The 24,998-nt window shown below is 27.8% G+C and overlaps 1 protein-coding gene across 10 annotated transcripts in view; it reads left to right on the top strand.

The window, feature by feature from the left end:
- Nucleotides 1–24,476: 24,476 nt before the first annotated feature.
- LOC135925795 (dnaJ homolog subfamily C member 2-like) overlaps nt 24,477–24,998 on the top strand; it is a 32,368-nt gene continuing 31,846 nt past the window's right edge. For 8 of the 10 annotated variants that reach the window (XR_010571730.1, XR_010571729.1, XM_065461280.1 and 5 more), the window contains exons 1-4: nt 24,477–24,545; nt 24,595–24,719; nt 24,759–24,834; nt 24,871–24,963. Coding sequence is in view for 8 of the 10 variants with exons in the window: in XM_065461280.1 (XP_065317352.1) it covers nt 24,518–24,545; nt 24,595–24,719; nt 24,759–24,834; nt 24,871–24,963 (322 nt within the window). In the remaining 2 variants the exon portion in view is untranslated. Of the gene's footprint in view, nt 24,546–24,594; nt 24,720–24,758; nt 24,835–24,870; nt 24,964–24,998 lie in introns of those variants that run through there. The other 2 variants (XM_065461285.1, XM_065461284.1) reach the window with 2 other exon arrangements.

Genomic DNA, 24,998 nt, shown 5'->3' with positions numbered 1-24,998 from the left:
AATATTAAAAAAGCTTTGGAAGGGTAAATTTTTTATTAAATAAAATTTAATTATTAGGTAGATATTATAATAATTTCTGAGATTTTGTATACACCTAAAGAAAAAACATTCATATTTAAAGAACTATATTTTCCTTTTATTTTTTCAAATATTAGGTTTAATACACAATACTTCATAATACCTTCCAGTCAACTTTTATTTTAGAAAATGCTCCCGAGATTAATAATATTTTGGTAACTGCAAAATCATTGACGACTTATTTCAAACAAAGTGGCAACGTAAAATATCTAAGCAAGACGTTACTGCAAAATATTGATATAAGATGGAATACAAAGAATAATATGCTACAAAGCATTTATATAATGTATGATGAGATTTTTTTATTCTAACAATCTCGTGATGTGACTGAAAAAATGGGATCTATGGGAAAGGAAGATTTAAAACACTGATAGATTATTTGGAACCATATAAAGATGCAAATAATGCTCTTGAGGCTGATTGCAGACCTACACTACAGAACGTTCTTATATGATATGAAAATTAATATTTTAGGATTTATGCCCATTTTTTCTTTATTTATAAAAAAATTTGGTATAATCTTCTACATGAGCATAATGAAATAAATATGAATATAATGGAGAGAAAAACAAAATGCGAAAAAGAAATAGATATAATAAAGAAAAGAGCTAAAAATTTTATAATTGAAAAATTTAAAATTCATATGCTCCATAAAGTTTCAACATTTTTAATACCAAAGTTCCGACAAATGAGAATGTTGTCGTCGGAAGAAATTAATGAAGTAAAAAAACATATTGAAAACTTGTTAGATTTGATTTGCATAGAAGAATGTAACATCGACATAGATGAAAATTTGATTTTACCCATTTCCCCAAAAGCAAAGAGAATTCAATTAAAAGGTATTAATAAATTATAAATTCGTTTAGTTACTTATTAAATGTAATATTTGAAATAAATAGCATCCACATCAAAATTAAACCCCAACAGATGGGAGGATGAGGTTGTTACTGAGGATAGTACCCTACATAATGACATAACAAAATATTTAAATCTTAAAGTAACCATTTTTGATAAGTATAATTTAGCATAATTTTAAGATGCATATATTACAATTAATATAAATTTAAATTACTTTTATAAATTTATTATTATTGATACACTTTTATTTAAAGATTTCAATTGAGGAAGAGGATATACTTCAAAAGGATGTCCTACTATGGTGGAAACGACAAGAAAAAGATTTGCCAAAGCTATCAAGATTAGCAAGAAAAATATTAGCAATTCCTGCAACTAGAAAGAGGATTTAGCATTGCCGGAAGGTTTTTAGAACAAAGAAGAACGTGTTTGAATCCCGAAAATGTGGATTCATTATTATTTTTGCATTATAATTACTATAATATTTATTTTATATTTATATTTTATAAATATTTTATTTGATAAAATAAATTATCCATAATTTAAATTGAATATTTTTTAAGCTTAATATAGTAATTTCCTAAATTATAAAACTTATAGAGATGTAATGTTGAAACTATTTATTTGTTTTTTAATCCAAAAATATGAACTTTTGTTTTTAAAATTTTTTTTAAAAATAATATTTCAAAAATTATATTTTGCATCTTTGTATTTACGCAATAATAAGTTGTTAAAAGGCGACCGGCCACTTTTAAACTAAACGATTTTTAAATTTTTTTCTTCTTCTCATTCTTCATTTCATTTAAAAAAGATATTTTTTGTTGCTTATATAATCATATATTTTTTTACAAAAAAATAACGAATAAAAGAAGGAAAAGGCGTGCCTTACGTGTTACGCCTTTATAGAAGGCGAAGCTTATAGCGTTACGTTATTTCTGGTAATGATTCATATAAAAACAATGGCAGGTATTACGGATTTGAAATTACTCATTTTAAAAAAAAAAATTAAACATAAATTACATTTTTTTTAAAAAAAATAAAATTCTAACGATTAAAAAAAAAGGTTGAAACTTATAGCGATAAATGTAGGGACCTCTAACACTAGGGGAGAGGGGATCCCAGTAGGAGGAGATACCCTTCTAGCCATATATGAATCATGAATCAGTGTCATTCACTCGAGGAGAATCTAGGGGGTATTGGGTGAATGTAGAAAAACGTAAGGGTGAAAAGAATGTACAAAACAATATTGTATTTTATAAGTATAAAATGATGCCCTAAAAGATTTAAACTTTACAAATATCATCAAGTGACAAAAGTGCAACCAAATTCAGGACCAAGGAAGACCACTTGGGTGTTGGCAAAAGAATGGTGTGAGCAATGCCACGACCAAATCTAATGTTAGAACCACGCGTAAATGATAAAAAGCTAGGCGACGCGATAATCCGAGAAATATATTTCCGCGTTGAACGAATAAATCGAGATTTTCGACAACACTAATTCCACTAATTGGCACTATCCCACTCCCATATCCATGCTCCGCAGCAGTGGAATTGCAAATATGCCAAAAAACAAAACATTATCGAATTTTTTTTTGGAAAATTAACATAATTGTGCCTTTAATTTTGACTTATCAAATTTCAAAAAATTTTTTGTTTTTAGATCCCATTAATTTAATTATTATTTTATAAGGCGAGTAATAAATAAGTATTTTAGTAATGATATGATATGATATCCTTCATAAATCATGTAATTCATAAAAGCTATTATTTTGAAGCTAATAATTTCCAGATGTAAATTAGTTTGTAAAGGGATTTTTTCGAGTCATAAATTATTGATCAAATTTTTGGTTATAATGAAAAAGGGGATACTACAATATTCTTCACGTTTTTAATATATAACATATGAATGACAAAAATGTTTTCGCGTGAATAAGCCATAAGGAGAAGATTGGATGGAAGGGGAATAAAATCCATTATAATAAAGGTCATTTTTTTAAGCGAAGGTCAGCCGAGCCGAGACAGTTATGACTAGTAGGTGTGGTTTAACGCGATTTGATCGATTTTAAATTAAGATATGAACCAAAATAATATTATGCAAACCTCGAGAATTTGTTAATAGATATTCAAATCTTAGTTTACAAATATATATTGCCTGCCGCTGATAGGTTTTTAATCTATGAGTAACTCTAGCGGAGGATAATGCATTCTATTACAAAGAATTTAAAATGTATTCATCCTATTTAAATTATCAATGTCAAACACTTAATTTATAGGGAGAAGATCTTTTTTTTACCAACATGCGACCCACTTTTATAGGAGGAAAGATGACAATGAAAATTTCATTCACATTTAATCCTATTACATATCAATTTATTAACTAAAACTTATTTTATTTTTTTTTTAAAATGCATACAGATTTATTTTAATCTGTTACTTACTTATTACTTCGCTTTTTAAATCCAATCCTCTTTAACTTTCATCAATTCCTTCCTAATCCCTGGGAGGTGGATCCATTCCATTCATGTATATATTCATTAAAAATTAAATTAGATTTAAGTGTCACACACACGTAAATTCAACTAGACATGTATCGAATCTTATTTTTTGTATTTTAAAATATCGGTTATCGGGTTGTAATGTAATAGCTAAATTGACCAATTCGATAAATCAGATTTTAAAAAATGATCTACGATACAAATATAAATATTAATTTGGACCCGTCATATTTAGGCAAAGAGGTGTCTGGTTAAAAATTTCATAGAGCCAAGAATGAGAATTAGCCCTTTAAAAATGTCCTAGCTATTGCTGGACATTTATATTATTTTTCGGTAAAAAGAGCTTATTCTAACTATCCGCTAATCAACATTCGCGTCGTTTACGGTATGACAGTCAAAAAAAAATTGGAGTTTATCGCAGGCGTAAATAGAAGGATTTATATACCACACTCTAGCCATCAACAACTACGGGGAAGAGGTATTGGCGATTTTCGCTGACTGAGGCAGCGAGCTCTTCAAAGTTAAACATCTAATCTTTAACAAATTTAGCCCGGTCCGCGATAACATGTTAACTACCGCCGTTAACTATGTCCCGGTCTCAATTTAACTTTCCCAAAATCCGCGTTATTCGCTAAGGTTCAACTCAAAATGGCGCGCAAAATGACATGTAATATTGAGAGATTTACTTCGTGATCGTTGATCTTTCTTCCCACGACCCGGAAGGAGTTATGAATCGAATGATGGTACACTTGAACCTTGGAGATACCGGGGCACGTTCCGCAATGGGTCCATTTTTTAACGCCGTCGTCGTACAACATTACGCTGGCCTTCACGGCCACGATCGATTGTTCACTGTTATATATATATAAAAAAAAATTAAGCCATTTTTTTTGGTGCCGTTAATAAAGGAAATAAAATCGCATACATTTATTTACAAATATTCTCGATACACAAAAGTGCAGTCTGTAAATAGTAGCACGAAGATATTTCGGAGGTAGATACTAATCATATAGCACAAAAATATTTTGTAGCCTTAAACAAATTTAGCGTTACAATGTAGGGACCTAGCCAATATCAGGTGACCATACACGCTAAATTAACTGGTCAATATTAGGCCCTGCCTTATATTGTAACCGAATATCGATAATTTTTTTATATGAGGCTATAAAATGTAACGGGCCAGGTTTTTGCCCGTCTTTGAATTAAAGAGATAAAGGGAATAAATTAGAGGTCACGCATATATTTCGTTCTATTTTTCTAAAGTTAAGGGGGGGGGGGGGTTATTCATTCCCTTACATCATGCTTCGTGATGTGTGGATGAGGGACCTTACGTGAACTGGGGTTAGGTGGTCTACATGATATAACTATTATTATAAACAATGACGAGAGTTCGCAAGATCTCTTAAAATTTACTATTCTTTATTCGATTTCGAAAAAAATTTCAAAATTTTTTCCATTTGCCTAGCCTACTTATGAGATGTGTATAAGAAATAAGGAAAAAATATATTATTTGTATTAGATCAAAAGATCTTCGCTCATTGTGAATTAGATACTTTTTAATGTTATTAACATCGTTAATCAAATAATCAATTATAATTATTATATAATACATTACATTTCACTGTGAATGTGATAGATATAAAAAAAATTTTTTTAAAAAAACATCAAATAACTTGCCAATTGCGATAAATTACTATATGGATAATATCATTTTATGATTTTATAACTTTTATTTATTATCGTCATAATCATTATTTTATGCCTTTTAATTTTCTCTACGGCACAAAAATAAAAGGGGAAAAACATTATCTCGAACCGAACCCCTTACCCTCCCCTAACTTACCGGATCGAATTTTTATTTTTCCGAATCCGACCCGGCCCGAACCCCAAATTTTTTTAAAAAAATTTTGCCGGCCTGGCCCTAATTTATTTAAATATAGAAATAATTTTATAATTACTCAAAATAAACGATACATGTTATATGGCTACTTTCTATAAATAAAATCACACATTTTTATTTAGCATAAGAAAATTCAACATAAAATTGATAAATTAGATATATTTTAAAAAATTTCTAAGGCCCGACCCGACCCGGCCCGAAACCCGTTCGAGCCGGGCATACTTTTGCACATCTCTAGTCAAAAACCCGGTAGTTTCATTTCTCCCGTGATTTAAGGGCAAACGAGAAAACCTAATTTTAAATTCATTAAAATCACACAAGTTTCCTAGCGGGGCTGGATGACATAGAAAAAGATTAAAATAATGAGTGGCATTGGTGGGGGGTGGGAGGGGAGATCAATATTTCAATTATAAAAATGTTGCGTAATAAATAATAAAGCGTTTATTTCGCGATATTTTTTTAAAAATAATAATCATCTTAATCTTTAATGATTAATCATTTTCTACATACTGTAATAATAATAAAATATATTATTATTTTTTTTAATGATAATCATATTTTATTTTTTCCTCCTTTTCCCATGTTGAGATTAAGATTGGTCTATTAAAATCATTCTCTTTTTACGAGTTCAGAAATTAAAAGGATTATTGATTTTAAAATATATATTGTATATATCTATATATTATTATTACAAAATAAAATACTCAAGTGTTCCGTATTCTTATTAGACGCAATGGGATCAGGGTTGCCCCAAAATCAAATTTGAGTTAAACCCGAAATTAAAAAAAAATTAGCAAGAAAATCCTAACTGATCAGAGTCAATAACGTTCTTCTTGATTAGAAGCCGTAGATGCGTAGTCTTTTCCCTCGGATAGGATAAAGAATTTGTATCTTTAAACGATTTAAAAAAGAGTTAGACTTTAGAATTTTCCATGAGGAAGGGGATTTCATACTTAACTCCCTACCCACCCAATACGCCACTGTGTCGATTTCTTTATATGACAAAGTTAAAATGATTTTTTTATGAGGCAATTCACTGGTGTATCCAGGATTTTGCTAAGGGAGGCGGGGACACTACTAGGCGAATTTTTTTCCTCATAAATTTTGTGGCAGATCATTAAGTCCACTTAGTGTAGGCCTTAACAATTTAGTGGTTTCACTTTGAATTATAAGTCGTTATGTTAAAAAATTATTAATTTTTCTTTTCAAATTCTTTCCTATAATGATGATATATAGTATAAATTTTTGGGAGGAGAGCTGGTGGGAAGGGTGTGATGGCTGAAAATTTTTATTAGCTTAAAATGATATTTACGAGAACAGGCAAATTGGCGATGGAAAGGAATTTCTCCCTTCCACCAATGGCTACGCGTCTGAAGCTATTTACCGACAAGATTTATTTCTTTTTTTTTTGAGAAAATAAAAAAAATTGTTCTTATTATTGAGTAAGACTTAGCTAATGTTCTTGAAATCCATTGGATTGGATAAAGACACTATTTTAGGTTAATTCTTGGATATAATATATTTCAGAGACCTACAGGCCCATATTTTAACTTTTTTTAAATATACCCGAGCTGGGCCGGGCCGTATATTTTTATAACCGAATATTTTAAAATCGCTATTATTAGCTATAAAAATTAAAAATAATATGTTTTTAAAAAAAAAATTCGGGCCGGACCGTGCAAAATGATATCTCTGTAAAGGTCGCTGATATATTTAATACTCGCTAAACAAAGGTATCAAAGATTCCACCATCCATAAATTCCGAATCCAATAATGATCGACAAAATGTTGACAATTCGTCAAAATATATCAGAGTTGTTAAAGGATCTAGATACTTGTATCTAGATCCTGTATCTAGATATAAAAATGTGGTATCTTATCTGTATCTAGATAGATTTTTGATTAAAGTATCTGTATCTAGATATTATTTTAGACGATGTATCTGTATCTAGATCCATTTAAAAAGTATCTTTTAACAACTCTGAATTATATATAACAAAAAAAAAACTTTAATTACATTACAAACAACGTATATTTTGAATTTTAAAAAATACATACATGTTGGAAATAATGACCTCGAGCCGAACATAATTTTGAAAAATGACGTAATAAATCTCTTCTTTTATGAATTCCAAAAACCAATAAATTTTTATAAATTTTAAATATAATAATGTAAATCCAATCCAATATTAATCACTTTTTTTTTATATAAATCTCTGTTTCTTGGAAACGGAATGGACTATAATGACCCCGTTCTCCCTTTTCCCTGTATAACATCGCATTAACGCATAAATTAAATTAACATTATATATATATCTACGAATAAATTTAATTTAATTTTACATTAAACATAACAGCTCAAAAAAAAATAAATTTATAATGCGATTTTTAAATATTTTTCTTAAAAAAATTGATAAATATTTAACTTATGGCCGGCCATTCAAGTTGCGTTTTTAAAAATTATAATTTTTTTTAAAAAATAAATGCTTTTCATAATAAAAACGTTTTTAAAAATTATGAAATAAGAATTAAAAAAAACATTTTTATTGTTCGTTTTGTGAGAGGGTTTAAAAAAAACTAAACAAAAGGTTAGGGGAGAAAAAACTTATAATTTTAATGGTTGCCTACTGGTAAAAATTAACGAAACCCAGAGAAGTGCTGCTCGGCCCAAAACTTGGGCTCTGATTGGTTTAATTTAAGAAATACTGACCCGAGCAGCAGTACTGGAGAAGCAGGAAGCTGGAACTAGAAGCCTGCATCGAGCGGGTTTTTAGCCCAGTGCCCATATTTTGAATGGGCACGGTCGAGTTTTGGGCTGGTGACGGGCGCGTTAAAAAAAATTTTATAGCGGGCGTGAGCGGGTAAATTTTTTTAAATAAGTTTTATTTTATAATATTGCGTATTATATGTTTAAATAGCCAAACCAGCCATAAAAACAACGAGTGGAAGGGCTTTTTGGCTAAAAGGCCGCTCATAGCAGACCTCTAGCTGGATCCACAATTTTGCGTGGTCTTAGGTTAAATCTTTGTGTAAGAAGGAGAGGAGATGGTAATTGATAAGATTCTACATTTAGACTCCTATCAAGTCAAGATCTCTGGGGTCAAGAATCAAGCAGAATTTAAACTTGCCCTTATTATTTATTTCTACACTTATTTCCTATAATATACCTTACGAATATATTTATATTTTAATCCTTTTTTTCTCAAAGTATTAAATGTCCACATGTGTAATATCATTTCGTAATGCACTACTATTTTTATATACAGGAAAGAGAATGTATATAGCACATTTATATAATGTAATATTATTTTAAATTAAAATCGCAATTTTCAAACTAAAAAATCATCTTCCTTCATTAAATAACCATGTTTGACTTGCCGTAATTATCGTAAGAATTACATACTGATAACAATTTTAAAAAATAATAATAATTACAGCAAGTTAAACTAATTTTTTAAGCAAGTTGTCACAAATATTATTATATACTGTAAGAAGAAATGAAGGGGAAAAAAAAGCTTTTAGGTATTTCCTGTTTTTAAATCCAGTATTTAAAAAAAAAATACTTCCCTTTTCTTTATTATAACAAAACAAACAAAAGGGGGAAATAAGCTTTTGTTTCAAATTTTTCATTTACAAAAAGTGTTTTTAAAATTGTGCCGAAATAAGTGCATACTTGAATCATTTCGTATCTTTCAATTCAACTGCAATAAAAAAAAAGGATTTTAAAAGACGCAAAATGTGTGTGTGTGTGTGTGTGTGTGTGTGTGTGTGTGTGTGTGTGTGTGTGTGTGTTTTTGGAATATAGGGTTTCCTTTCCAATAATCGTCCCAAAAAATAGCCTTTTCACTTAATCATATTCTAAGCAATTTCCAATCATCAGTTCGAACTTATACATGTACTCATTGCTTCCACAAGGGTGCCAAGTGCGGGAAAATATCCTTAAAGATCTGCTAGGAGTCCAGTGTCCAAACATTTCATATGCTCGTTAGGGTTAAATTGGACCAAGAGAGACCGGGCGGATATAGCCCCTATTTAAATAAAATACTTAAAATGCTAGCAAGGATCGTTTTTTAACATAGGTGTCGGATACGGAAGGTAGCGAGGGAGCCAAAAATTGGCATATCATTTGAATAAATTTTGCTCGAAAATGTTGAAACACTTTAAAATTTATACACCCGTTTTTATATAATTTTTAAGCAAAAAGAGGGAAATTGTCTGCAATTCATTGCTCACGTGTTCGTCATCTTTAAGACAAATGATATAAATCCAAGGCATTCCGAATCCCCAGGAATTGGAATATCCCATTCAATGACGTATGACAATAATTAGACTGACGATTCATTCATAATAATGCATTATAAAGCGTCGTTGAATGTAAATCAGCTGGAAGACTAAGTGACACGTCATTTTGATGACCTATATAGGAGGATCCCGCCAGAATACTTAAAATTATCTGAATTTCGTCATTAGATGCTTAAAATAGCGGGCTTGGGTAAAAAAATTTTTTATAAATAATGGGCTGGCGGGTAAAAAATTTCTGACTAATGGGCGGGCGGGCAGGTTAAAAATTTTTTTAAACATTTAGTGGGCGGGCATATTATCCAAAAACCCGCCCAATGCAGACCTCTTACCCTAAATGATGTGAAATTGTACATTAATTATTTCCTTTTCAGACAACCTTCCAGATTTATTTTGTCGCTTTTTCCATCAAAAATAAAAATGTCAACAAGGATTTGCTCTTAATTTTATCAAATACACAACATAATAATTATTCCTCATTATTTTAAAAAAAAAATTAGCCTAAATTTATATGTCAATAAAAAAAATATCTTAAAAAATATATAAATAATTTGCATATAAGTTTCATTAGTGTTTAATGGCATTTTTGTAATTTAAATAGATATCATTTTTTTTATACTTAACATAAAAATATATATCCCTTATCAAATTCTTTGACAAATAATTTCAGAAATGCAAGACATACATTAAATCTATCTGAAAATAACAATAACCCTATATAATAAACAACAATTTATTTTTTAGATATAATTTTAATTGATCATATTACAAAAAAGTATAAGAGTCGATTTTTATTTTATTTGTCATGATTCTCTAATAAGTGGTTTGCCCAGGGCTTCCCAGTTTCCCTTAATACGGAATATGTATATTTTGCATATTAGAGTTAGACTAATTGGCAAATCAAATATTCCCCCTTCATGTGATGATAAATCAATTAAAAATTTAACTATCTACGAGGCGGGAAAAAATTTTCAAAATTATAATGGGTAAGACTGGGCTGGAACCTCAAAATTAATATTAGCTTGCACCTTGGGAATATCTTTTACAAATTATTAAGGGTTGAGCTGGGCTTGATAAACTTTTGGATGCTTCCTAATATTGTGAGCTTGAACCTGGCATGACATCTATAGTAAAAAATGAATAAAAATTTCATTTCCCGTCATTTATGACGGGCTTTCTACTAGTTTATATTAATTATCAATAAATTTTATATAGGAATTCTTATAGTATTTTTAATTTGCATATAAGTTTTATTAGTGTTTAATGTCATTTTTTTTATTTAAATAGATAGCATTTTTTTTTACTTAACATAAAATATAGACAAATAATTTGGGAAATGCAAGCATACATTAAATTTATCCGAAAAGCTACAATAACCCTATATAATAAACAACAATTTATTTTTTATATATAATTATAATTGATCATATTACCAAAAAGTAAAAGAGTCGGTTATTTTTATTTATTTGTCATGATTCTCTAATAAGTAGTTTGCCCAGGCCTTCCCATCCCAGTTTCCCTTAATACGGAGTTCACATGTTTTTTTTTACATCTTAAACTAATTGGTAAATCAGATAATTCCCCTTCATATGATGATAAATCAATTAAAAATTTAACTATTTCCGAGGTGGGAAAAAATTTCCAAAATTATATTGGATACGACTGGGCTTGGAACCTCAAAATTAATATTAGCTTGCACCTGACATGGGAATATCTTAACAAATTATTAAGGGTTGAGCTGGTCTGGATAAACTTTTTAATAATTATATGCTTCCTCTTATTGTGAGCTTGGATCTGGCATGACATCTATAAAAATGAATAAAAATCTCATTCCCCGTCATTTATGACGGGCTTTCTACTAGTTTATATTAATTATCAATAAATTTTATATAGGAATTCTTATAGTATTTTTAATTTGCATATAAGTTTTATTAGTGTTTAATGTCATTTTTTTTATTTAAATAGATAGCATTTTTTTTTACTTAACATAAAATATAGACAAATAATTTGGGAAATGCAAGCATACATTAAATTTATCCGAAAAGCTACAATAACCCTATATAATAAACAACAATTTATTTTTTATATATAATTATAATTGATCATATTACCAAAAAGTAAAAGAGTCGGTTATTTTTATTTTATTTGTCATGATTCTCTAATAAGTAGTTTGCCCAGGCCTTCCCATCCCAGTTTCCCTTAATACGGAGTTCACATGTTTTTTTTTACATCTTAAACTAATTGGTAAATCAGATAATTCCCCTTCATATGATGATAAATCAATTAAAAATTTAACTATTTCCGAGGTGGGAAAAAATTTCCAAAATTATATTGGATACGACTGGGCTTGGAACCTCAAAATTAATATTAGCTTGCACCTGACATGGGAATATCTTAACAAATTATTAAGGGTTGAGCTGGTCTGGATAAACTTTTTAATAATTATATGCTTCCTCTTATTGTGAGCTTGGATCTGGCATGACATCTATAAAAATGAATAAAAATCTCATTCCCCGTCATTTATGACGGGCTTTCTACTAGTTTATATTAATTATCAATAAATTTTATATAGGAATTCTTATAGTATTTTTAATTTGCATATAAGTTTTATTAGTGTTTAATGTCATTTTTTTTATTTAAATAGATAGCATTTTTTTTTACTTAACATAAAATATAGACAAATAATTTGGGAAATGCAAGCATACATTAAATTTATCCGAAAAGCTACAATAACCCTATATAATAAACAACAATTTATTTTTTATATATAATTATAATTGATCATATTACCAAAAAGTAAAAGAGTCGGTTATTTTTATTTTATTTGTCATGATTCTCTAATAAGTAGTTTGCCCAGGCCTTCCCATCCCAGTTTCCCTTAATACGGAGTTCACATGTTTTTTTTTACATCTTAAACTAATTGGTAAATCAGATAATTCCCCTTCATATGATGATAAATCAATTAAAAATTTAACTATTTCCGAGGTGGGAAAAAATTTCCAAAATTATATTGGATACGACTGGGCTTGGAACCTCAAAATTAATATTAGCTTGCACCTGACATGGGAATATCTTAACAAATTATTAAGGGTTGAGTTGGTCTGGATAAACTTTTTAATAATTATATGCTTCCTCTTATTGTGAGCTTGGATCTGGCATGACATCTATAAAAATGAATAAAAATCTCATTCCCCGTCATTTATGACGGGCTTTCTACTAGTTTATATTAATTATCAATAAATTTTATATAGGAATTCTTATAGTATTTTTAATTTGCATATAAGTTTTATTAGTGTTTAATGTCATTTTTTTTATTTAAATAGATAGCATTTTTTTTTACTTAACATAAAATATAGACAAATAATTTGGGAAATGCAAGCATACATTAAATTTATCCGAAAAGCTACAATAACCCTATATAATAAACAACAATTTATTTTTTATATATAATTATAATTGATCATATTACCAAAAAGTAAAAGAGTCGGTTATTTTTATTTTATTTGTCATGATTCTCTAATAAGTAGTTTGCCCAGGCCTTCCCATCCCAGTTTCCCTTAATACGGAGTTCACATGTTTTTTTTTACATCTTAAACTAATTGGTAAATCAGATAATTCCCCTTCATATGATGATAAATCAATTAAAAATTTAACTATTTCCGAGGTGGGAAAAAATTTCCAAAATTATATTGGATACGACTGGGCTTGGAACCTCAAAATTAATATTAGCTTGCACCTGACATGGGAATATCTTAACAAATTATTAAGGGTTGAGTTGGTCTGGATAAACTTTTTAATAATTATATGCTTCCTCTTATTGTGAGCTTGGATCTGGCATGACATCTATAAAAATGAATAAAAATCTCATTCCCCGTCATTTTTGACGGGCTTTCTACTAGTATAATATAAAATAAAAATAAAACGCGACCAATCATTCATTTTATTTCGATTATTCAATATTTGATTAATTTATTCTACTTCAATTATTCTTAATCAAATTCGATATTCATTAAATTAATTCTATTTCGATGTTCGATGATTCTTATTTTATTACGACGTTATTCAATAATACCTACATTCTTAAATTATTCAAAATCTTCGCATATATATTTAATAACAAACAATGATAATAATTAACATCAGGATGACAAAGTCAAATCATATGAACAACTAAACCGTTTTTCAAATATTTAAAGGGAGTAAGACAAGATAAGAAACTTTACGAACAAAAATCAACTTATATTAGATATGACAATACCCAGATGATGCCATATATTGAGAACAACAGACATTATGATAATAATTACAAACATCAGTTTAGACAACCATGGCAGACTCGACCATATTATAGCAACCAATGGTTTTACAACCAAAATAACTATCATTTACCAAGACGAAACTATGACAGATTTTATGATCAAAATAGATGGGACTCCTTGAACACGAAAGATTTACGTTTAAAGAAAACCTAGGCGGGGTTCCTTTAGAGGGTGGAATGTTAAACATGGATTATTATTTTATTTTAATGGTTATTATATAGCGCAAATTTTTGTATGTTGTATTTATTAATTTACACAATTTAACTTTACTTAATGGTTTCATTTAATTATTTAATAGTATTATTTTATATATAAAGGATAAATTTATTATAATTTTTCAGTTAAATTGTAGTTAAATATTTTTAAAAATTATAAACATTTTAAGAGAAAATTTAGTTACAATTAATATTTAGAATAAAATTATATAGCTCCCCGCAACCATAGTTATCATTTTATAACATGGTGCCCTGTTATCATTTTATAACAATAACCATTTTTCTTTCTTACTTATATAGGATTAATATATTATTTCAAATTATTTAATCAAGATAGATTTAATTATAAGTGACCAGCATTGCTATGATGCTAGGAGTAGACAGGCATGCTACTGTCGCAAGAAAAGGGAACACGAGCTAACTAAGTTTTATTCCTTCTACATCTAACCATCTATAAGATATTGGAAATAAACAGGCACACACTATCTATATTATAATTTTCCGATGTCCTCACTACGTCATCGTGACGTCATGTCATCGGTACGTTTTTATTTTTATTTGTTGATATTTATTTATTTTATACAAACAGATGGAGATTTTTTGGACTGGAAAATCGTCTGTGGAAAAATGGATGATGTTAAATTGATATAAACAATATTCCCTCAACTTTCTGAATATGAATGAAATAAATGATGTGAATAAAAAAATAATTCAAATTTCAATGTCATCAATTACACATTAATGTGATTTTCCTCTACAAGATACTCAACATATATATTTATTTTGAACATACTCACAATTTTTGTCAGTACTTACATCACAATTTTTTATACTCATATTTTTCTTTCATAACCAATAATTAAGAAGATAACCAAGTATATTCAAATATTTAAATATTCTTATCCTAACCTACTTATAATCTCCCCCTTTTTTTCCCCTCCCTTAGTGAATTTATTTATCACTAAATTTTATTATCTCATTCTTTTCTTCCTATCTCTTTTATTTATTAACCACTACTTCTCAAAACCTTATCAATTCCTTTAATTTAATTTAATTTTTATTATTTTTATAATATAATAATTTATACCTTCTTTTTTCCCCTCTTTTTTTAGTCTTATTTTTTGATTACCTTACAATTAATTAACCTTAATCTTAATAACATTACATTCATCGTGTTATTTTTTAACCTTAAACTAAATTGTCAGCTTTTTCCCATCTCTTTTATCAATTTATCAAATCGTCTGCTTTCTTTTTCTAGTACCTAACAAATACCAAATCTTAATTTTCAATTTAATTTAAAATCTTTTCTCAAATTACCAATTTTTTCCTTTTAGTCTACTTCTATTACCTATATCACTATTACTTATTTCTTTCTTATATACACATATATAATAACACCTTTTTTTCTTACTAAATATAAATTTCTAATTCTTACCCTACTATTAAAATATATCTTTATCAACTCAGTAATAAACCTTTAGAATATCATAATAGACTTGATAAGTCCCCCAAAAATTTTTTTTGATGATAACCCTCCAACTACTAGAAATATGCATCTAATATTGACCCATCTACTGGTTTACATTATTTTAATGTTTGTTTAATTTCAACAATAGTTTATTTATATTTTTGCCTGATTTCTTTATTTGTCTAGGCTAACCCAACCTTAATCCCTCACATATAAATCTATTAAAGAGCAAAGAAAATAATGACGAATAAACCAGCGCCTTGCCCGTTCTAGAGTTACTGGTAGCCAAAATAATAAAAAACTACGCTTAAAATTAACTCCTCTGAAGGTTTATTATTTTTTTTATCTTATGATTTATATTTATGTTTTTTATTTTCACCCAGTTGCCTCCAAATGATATTTCTATCACCACTACCCCTATGCCACCTCTGCCTATTTTTCAACAAATATAAGCATTCAATTCCGAACTATCATTCACTTCACTAGGAGTTATTATAAATATTACTTTATCTGATTCTTTGAGAAACTTTCATGATTATTTAGAGGAATGTTCAAACTTGAATGTGCAGTACGGCCATTTTCATCAACTATATTAATGGAAAAATATGCAGTAGTTCTGTCGTGGCCTTTATAACAATTCTTACTACCTTTTTATGGTTGAGTTAACATTGTCGTTCATGATTCTATTTTAAAGGGGGCTACCAATGCTGATATTGACAGAAATATCATTTTTGGTTCTTCTTTTACCAGTATCCCAAGGCATGTGCATATGACTCATCTTTATCAGGACGTATTGTGTTTTGTACACTGCTTTGGTAATCCGTCACTACTTTCATCTACAACCCTAAATGATATAAAATTGTACATTAATTATTTCCTTTCCAGACAACCTTCCAGATTTATTTTGTTGCTTTTTCCATCAAAAATAAAAATGTCAACAATGATTTGCTCTTAATTTTATCAAATACACAACATAATAATTATTCCTCATTATTTTTTAAAAAAATTAGCCTAAATTTATATGTCAATAAAAAAAAATATCTTAAAAAATATATAAATAATATATTATTTTTTTTTACTTAACATAAAAATATATATATCCCTTATCAAATTCTTTGACAAATAATTTCAGAAATGCAAGACATACATTAAATTTATCTGAAAACAACAATAACCCTATATAATAAACAACAATTTATTTTTTAGTTATAATTTTAATTGATCATATTACAAAAAAGTATAAGAGTCGGTTATTTTAATTTTATTTGTCATGATTCTCTAATAAGTGGTTTGCCCAGGGCTTCCCAGTTTCCCTTAATACGGAATATGTATAATTTGCATATTAGACTAATTGGTAAATCAGATATTTCCCCTTCATGTGATGATAAATCAATTAAAAATTTAACTATCTACGAGGCGGGAAAAAATTTTCAAAATTATTATAGGTAGGACTGGGCTTGGAACCTCAAAATTAATATTAGCTTGCACCTGACTTGGGAATATCTTTTACAGAATTTTTTTAAAATTATAAGATCTTGGATGCTTCCTAATATTGTGAGCTTGAACCTGGCATGACATCTATCGTAAAATATGAATAAAAATCTCTAGTTTATATTAATTATCAATAAATTTTATATAGGTATTATTCTTATAGTATTTTTAAATTTTCACTTATTCAAACTGTTAAATAGGTATTCTTATATTTTTAAATTTTAATAACATATCAGCATCAATAGAATGCAGGCACTTTGTGGTAGTGTTTTATTTATTTGGTCAATAAATTAAGATTTTTATTAGTAATCTATAAATTTTAAATAGGTATTTATTTGTTAATTTTAATAACATATCAACATCAGGAGAATGCTAGCAAGAGATAGTCACTTTGTTGTAGCAAAAAAAGGAACGAACAAGATCTTATTGCTATATTTTAAAAAAAAAATTCTGGGTGACCGCCCTGTGTCAAATATAAGTTATACAAGGGCCTTCGGCTGGGTTTTATGTAATATATTATTCTTTTTAAATTGAAATTTGCAAACCCTTAAACTCTGAGTCTGAATAATCAATTCTTATCAACCTACTTTGACAAAGGTCAAGAAAATAATATAACGTAATATTACCATTTTAGATAATGTTTTATAGAATGTAGATTGGATTAATAAGGAAATTTTTTTAGGCCTAACTCAATGATATAACTTTGCAGTCATAGCCATGACATGACACTTACGTTGTAAACTCATATCAGAATTTATTATGTTAGATAAATTGATAAAATAAAAACACTAAAAATCTTTGAAGAAATAATTATGCGAATATATTGAAGCCTTGAGTTATTAACATGGTAAGGATGCCATACAGTGGCGTCGCTAGGGGGCGCGCAGGGGCTCGAGCCACTTGAAAAATTTGAAAAGCCCCTTGAAGCAAGAATTTTTTTAAATTGCTCCTTAATATCCACTTAAACAAAAAATAAATTATTTTAATGGCCCCCTGAACGATTTCTTTTATAATTCTATTGAGTAATATATAGATTTAATTTTATTATTTAAAAATTAATAAAACTATCTAAATTTTTATAAAATGAATACTATCACGTTGTGACCGGTTTTTAAGAATATTAGTATGATGATCCAATAATAGAATAAATTTTATTCACCAAACAAGAAAAATAATTTTATAATCAAAAACCAAAAACAAAAATAGTAATAATTACAATATTTCGCTTCCCTTTTATAGGGAAGCGCATAAATACAATTTCATCATGATTCAACAAAATTTAATTTCTATATTTAAAAATAAAATAAAACAAAATATTAAAATAAGGTTTAATAATGAACCTGCACAATTTATTTATTAATATTCACGCAATAAATATTTTCAAAATTATCAAATATGTCACTCATTTATGACAAATACTAATTTAATTATTAGATTAGATTAATACATATAAATTATATGTTCACTCTGTCAGCTTGCAATCAAATTCTGTGTTAAAAATAGAATATCAATATCACTCACTAAATATTAATTTTACATTAACAGTTGACGCTTAATTGACTTTTATTATTTAAATTATTATATAACCCTAATTAAATAAATATAATCATTTATTAATTGAAAATTAACAAATTTAATATTGTAATTAGCCGAGTTCAAAAAGACTAATCAACTATATATTTATTTTTAAATTAAATTATCATACCTATTCCTAATAATATTCTCAAGGTCCAAATAAGTATGAGATTTTATAAAAAGTGAGTATAGACATCTATATTATAATTTTCCGATGTCCTCACTACGTCATCGCTACGTCATGTCATCGCTACGTCATGTCATCGGTACGTACTTATTTTTATTTTTATTTTTTTATTGATTTTATTTTATTTTTTTTATAGAAAATATTTTTAGACATGAAGCCCAATAAAATCTACCAAATGCAAAATAAATTATTCATCTATATATACTAAAAAGGCTTATACTTTTCATTTTAGAATACTTAGCTTATGATGGATGATATTCGCACTATTTCTAGAGAGGTTAACCTAATATTGACTCCTCTTCAGGTTTAATACATTAATATATTTTTTATTTATTCTTTTGTTTTAATTTTAGATAACAAGCCATGTCCCAACCTCACTTAATGATTGTACAGGTGGTATATTGACTCCTCATCAGGTTCAATGCATTTATTTTTTTTATTTATTCTTCTGTTTTTATTTTAGGTAACAAACCATGTCCTAACCTCAGGTAATGATTGTACAGGTGGTGATTTATCCATCATTAGTAAAAGAAAAAGATGGCAGATCAATCAAAAAAAGAAACGCACTAGGGATAGCGAGGCCCTACAAAATCTAACAACTCAAAATAAAGTTAGCCTTATATATATATTTTTTTTATACTCTTTTATATTATAGAATACATCTATTTTAGCTTCTGATAATGTCCCAACTATTTCTAGGGAGTTAAACATAATATTGACTCCTTTTCAGGTTCATTGCATTTATATTCTTTATATTATTCTTTGTTTTTATTTTAGATAACAAGCCCTGTCTTACCCATATTTAATTATTGTACAAGTGGTATATTGACTCCTCATCAAGTTCAATGCATTTATTTTTTTCATTTATTCTTTTGTTTCTATTTTAGATAACAAGCCATGTCCTAACCTCAGTTAATGATTGTACAGGTGGTGATTCTGTCATTAATAAAAGAAAAAGATGGCAGATCAATCAAAAAAAGAAACGCACTAGGGATAGCGAGGACCTACAAAATAGAACATTCTCTTATTTATCAAGTATAATTTTTCTCAAAATTATATTGGGATTTTTTAATGGTAAATGTTAGTCTTTAAAGTAATATATTTTACCTGTAGAATAATTGGTAAATTAGAGATTTCCTCTTCATTAATTATAAATTTTTGGCTTGGTTTCAAAATTATTAGGGAAGGTGGGTTAGAGAAATTTTTTTTAAATTAAGATCTTGGATGCTTTTTTCTAATCTATATTGGGATTTTTTAACGTTAAATGTTAGTTTTGGATGCTTGAATATTTTTTCCAGATATTGTAGGGTAGAACCTATATTAGGATTTTTTAATGTTAAATGTTAGTCTTATGTTATAAATTTAATATCTCTGGGCTTGATTTCAAAATTATTAGGGAAGGTGGCCTTGAGAAAATCTTTTTAAATATTAAGATCTTGGATGCTTGGGTATTTTATCCAGATATTGTAGGCTTGAACCTATATTGGGATTTTTTAATGTTAAAGGTTAGTCTTGGATGCTTGGATATTTTTTCCAGATATTGTAGGCTTGAACCTATATTGGGATTTTTTTAATGTTAAATGTTAGTCTTATTTAATATCTCTGGGCTTGGTTTCAAAATTATTAGGGAAGGTGGGTTAGAGAAATTCTTTTTAAATATTAAGATCTTGGATGCTTTTTTCGTGAACCTATATTGGGGTTTTTTAATGTTAAATGTTAGTCTTGGATGCTTGGATATTTTTTCCATGTTAAATGTTAGTCTTATGTTATTCTTTTTATAAAGTAATATATTTTACCTGTTGACTAATTGGTAAATCAGATATTTCCTCTTCATTAATTATAAATTTAATATCTCTGGGCTTGATTTCAAAATTATTAGGGAAGGTGGGCTGAGAAAATCTTTTTAAATATTAAGATCTTGGATGCTTGGATATTTTATCCAGTTTAACCTATATTGGGATTTTTATTATTAAATGTTCGTCTTGGATACTTGGATATTTTTTCCAGATATTGTAGGGTAGAACCTATATTAGGATTGTTTAATGTTAAATGTTAGTCTTATGTTATAAATTTAATATCTCTGGGCTTGATTTTAAAATTATTAGGGAAGGTGGACTTGAGAAAATCTTTTTAAATATTAAGATCTTGGATGCTTGGATCATTACATTTATCATGTTATTTTTTAACTTTTAGAATATCATAATAGACTTGATTAGTCCCCTAAAAATTTTATTTGATGATAGCCCTCCAACTTATTAGAAATATGCATCTAATATTGACCCTTCTACCGGTTTTACATTATTTTAATGTTTGTTTAATTTCAACAATAGTATATTTATATTTTTGCCTGATTTCTTTATTTGTCTAGGCTAACCCTAATCCCTCACATTGCTACCAAACATGATGAATCTTTTATTAAAGATAAGCAAAGAAAAAAATGGCGATTCAACAATCGCCTTACCCGTTCTAGAGTTACTGGTGGCCAAGATAATAAGGCACTGTGAACTTCTCTGGAGGTTTATTTTGTTTTTTATCTAATGTTTTATATCTATATGTTTATTTTATACACCCAGTTGCCTCCAAATGATATTTCTATCACCACTACTACAATCCCTATGCCACCTCTGCCTAATTTTTAATAAATAAAAGCATTTAATTCCACTCTCATTTACCTCATTAGGAGTTATTATAAATAATACTTTATCCGATTCCCTGAGGAACTTTCATGAATATTTAGAGAGATGTTCAAACCTGAATGTGTAGTGCGGCCAATTTCATTAACATTATTAATGGGAAAATATGCGGTAGTTTTGTCATGGCCTTTATAACAATACTTACGACCGTTTTATGGTTGAGTTGACAATGTCGTTCATGATTCTATTTTAGAGGGGGATACCAAAACTGACACTTTGGCAGAAATATCATTTTGCGTTCTTCTTTTACCAGTAGCCCAGGGCCTCAGCTTTATCAGGACGCAATGGGTGTTGTACACTGCTTTGGTAATCCGTCATTATTCATTACTTTCACCTACAACCCTAAATGGGATGATATTATACATTAATTTTTCCTTCTGCAGACGACTGAAAGGATTTGCACTTAATTTTACCAGACACACAGAGTAATAATTATTCCTCATCATTTTTTAAAAAAATTACCTAAATTTATATGGCAAGAAAAACAAATTTCTTAAAAAATATATAAATAAATTGCATATAAGTTTCATTAGTATTGAATCGCATTTTTGTAATTTAAATAAATAGCATTTTTTTGTACTTAACAAAAGATATATATAGCCCTTATCAAATTTTTTGATAAAAGGAGTTAACCCACTAATTGGTAAATCCGAGATTTCCCCTTCATGTGTAATAAATTATTTAGAAATTTAACTATCTCCGGGTTTGGGAAATAGTTTTGAAACTTAATATGGGATGGACTGGGCTTGAAAAATATTCCTCAAGATTAATATTTGCTTGCACCTGACTTGGGAATATCTTATACAAATTATTATGGGCCGAGCTAGGAAAAAATTTTCAAAATAATTATGGGTTGAGCTAGGCTTGAGATTTTTTTTTATAAATTATAAGGTCTTGAACGCGTGGAAATTTTTCCCAAATATTATGAGCTTGGACCTGGCTTGAAATTTTTAATGTTAAATGTTAGTCTTATGTAACCAGTAATATATTTACAAAGAATTTTGGTATTGGGTACAAGCTCATTTAAATATATTTTGACTCAAATAATAGTTTCCACTCTTAGTCCTAATGGGTTGGACTCAATGACATTGCTTGGACTTGACATGAATGGGGAGGGGGGGGGTTTAAAAATTATATAAATTGGATATGATTTTTAAATAAAAGGTAACATCTTTCTTAAAAAAACGAATAAAATTCTCATTCTCCGTCATTTTTGACGGGCTTTCTACTAGTATAGTTTATTATCCTCTATTATATACAGTTGATTATAAAATATTAGATAAAATGCCCCTTTTATAGACGTATTTGAGAGTTATATAATATATTACAGATATTATTATAATAATTTTACTAATTAATGCTTTTGATAATAAATATTATAACAATTTGAATTCAAGTATTTAACGCCATCTATTGATTAAAATTATTTTAAAACGAAACATTTTATTATTCATCCTACAATGGATGTAATAAATTAGATAACTTTTCTTCTCTTTTTTACGTGTTTTTAGGAAAGCTATTATTTTCTTTTTCCAAAAGTTATTTTAATACAAGTATATTTTCGATATTATTAAAGTGTTTTTGTTTTACAATTTATCTAACATAATAAATTCTGATATAAATATTCGTGGGTGTCATCGCTATGACTGTAAATTAATTAGCATTTATTTATTGTGTGGCTATGTAATTTAAGATTATTACTATAGCTGCTAGTATATTTTAGATAAGCAATAATGGTCAACTGTGTAGTCGTTTATATATCATTAAATGGAAAATAATCTTTTAGAAATTTGATATCTCACATTAATTTTCTCGATTACTTATCTAGCTTCCATCATGTCATCTAAGAGGAAGCTCTCATCACCATATTTTTTTTATGGTTTTGATTAGTCATTTATACTTTCTTCTTCAAGAATTGTTGATTTAGTTTAGGCCTATAAATTTTTCCTTATTAGTCCATTCTATAAATCATTGTCTAAAATGGTAACAGAAGTTATATTAGTTTCATAAGCTTTTGTCAATGTAAGTTGCTAAGAATTATATTATTGCTTTATGTAATTTTTAAAAACTATTATCAATCGACGCATATATATGAATAAATTAACCTCTTTTATCACTTGTAATTCTTTAGACTCAAATTTTTTTATATCAGCAATCGAAAATATTTTATACTGTAATAAATAGATTTTTTATTAAAAAATATTATTTTTAGATATGTCTTGTATTATTTTAATGATTTATATGCTAGTTTATTTTGCATACAAAATATAATAAATGACATTCAGAATAATTATTTAGAGTTAGTAAATTTTTAAAAAGTATAATATATTAATATAAAACAAATTGGGGGGTATGGAGGCGAAGCCCCCCCCCCCCCCCCATAAGATTTTTTAGTTGAGCCCCCTGAGATAGTAAAGGCTAGCTACGCCCCTGTTTGTGCACTTAGGCAGTAAATGGTTAAATATAGGTGCTTAAGGATATTTTTTTAATTCTGAATTAAACAACTCTAGTTCACAATATAAAATTAAGTTTTTTATAGAATATGTCATTGTTTCATTACACGAGTTAACGAATAACTAATCCTATTCAAAACTAGAGTCTACGACTCGAGTTGGAACTAAGCTAGCTGTCATAGCCACCATCGGCTCTGAGTCGGAGTCGAATGAACTCAACTATATATTAAAACTACCCTGCTCACTATTTTAGGTTATATAGATTCAAAAATGCCCAGATAATAAAATACGCTATTCGTTAATCTTTATTAATTAATACTTTATTATTTTGTAGGGTGATGGAGGTAATTGGAGCTTTTAAATTTCTAAATATTTTTAATTATAAAACGTCCAATGACATTTTATTATGTCATTGATAACGTCACATATTTGACATTTCTGTATGCCAACCAATATTCACTATTTTATCAAAAATTTTATTTATTCTTAAATGGAAATTTTTCCTTACGAGCAATATAGTATTTTATTATGATTGAATTATATAATAATTTATTTGTCTACATTAAGGGGATATATTAGAGAAAATTCCTTTTTCTTTAATGTTACATAATATATATTCAGAAAAATATGTTAAAAATTTTATTAATGAAGAATTATTATATCTTTTAAGCCTTGATCCAAAAAATTGGAAGGTATGAAACGAATTGTATTTTTTATATATTTAATTATAGAATCAAGATCATTATAAAATTTTAGGTTTAGAAGATATGCGTTATAATTCAACAGAAGAAGATATCAAAAAAGCTTGTAATTTATTTTAAAATTATTATATATTTGTTTAAGATAAAAAAAAAGCCTTAAATCACCATCCAGATAAAAGGTATAAACATAACATTAAACATGATTCAAATGATTATTTTCCATGTATCATAAAAGGTATTTTTTTTAAAAATGTTTATTCTTATATTTTA

This window comes from Gordionus sp. m RMFG-2023, chromosome 3, assembly GCF_954871325.1.
Source record: "Gordionus sp. m RMFG-2023 chromosome 3, tfGorSpeb1-WG-v2, whole genome shotgun sequence".
NCBI lineage: Eukaryota > Metazoa > Nematomorpha > Gordioida > Chordodea > Parachordodidae > Gordionus > Gordionus sp. m RMFG-2023.
Note: the sequence above shows the minus strand (reverse complement) of the source record. Positions and strands in the feature narration are given on the sequence as shown.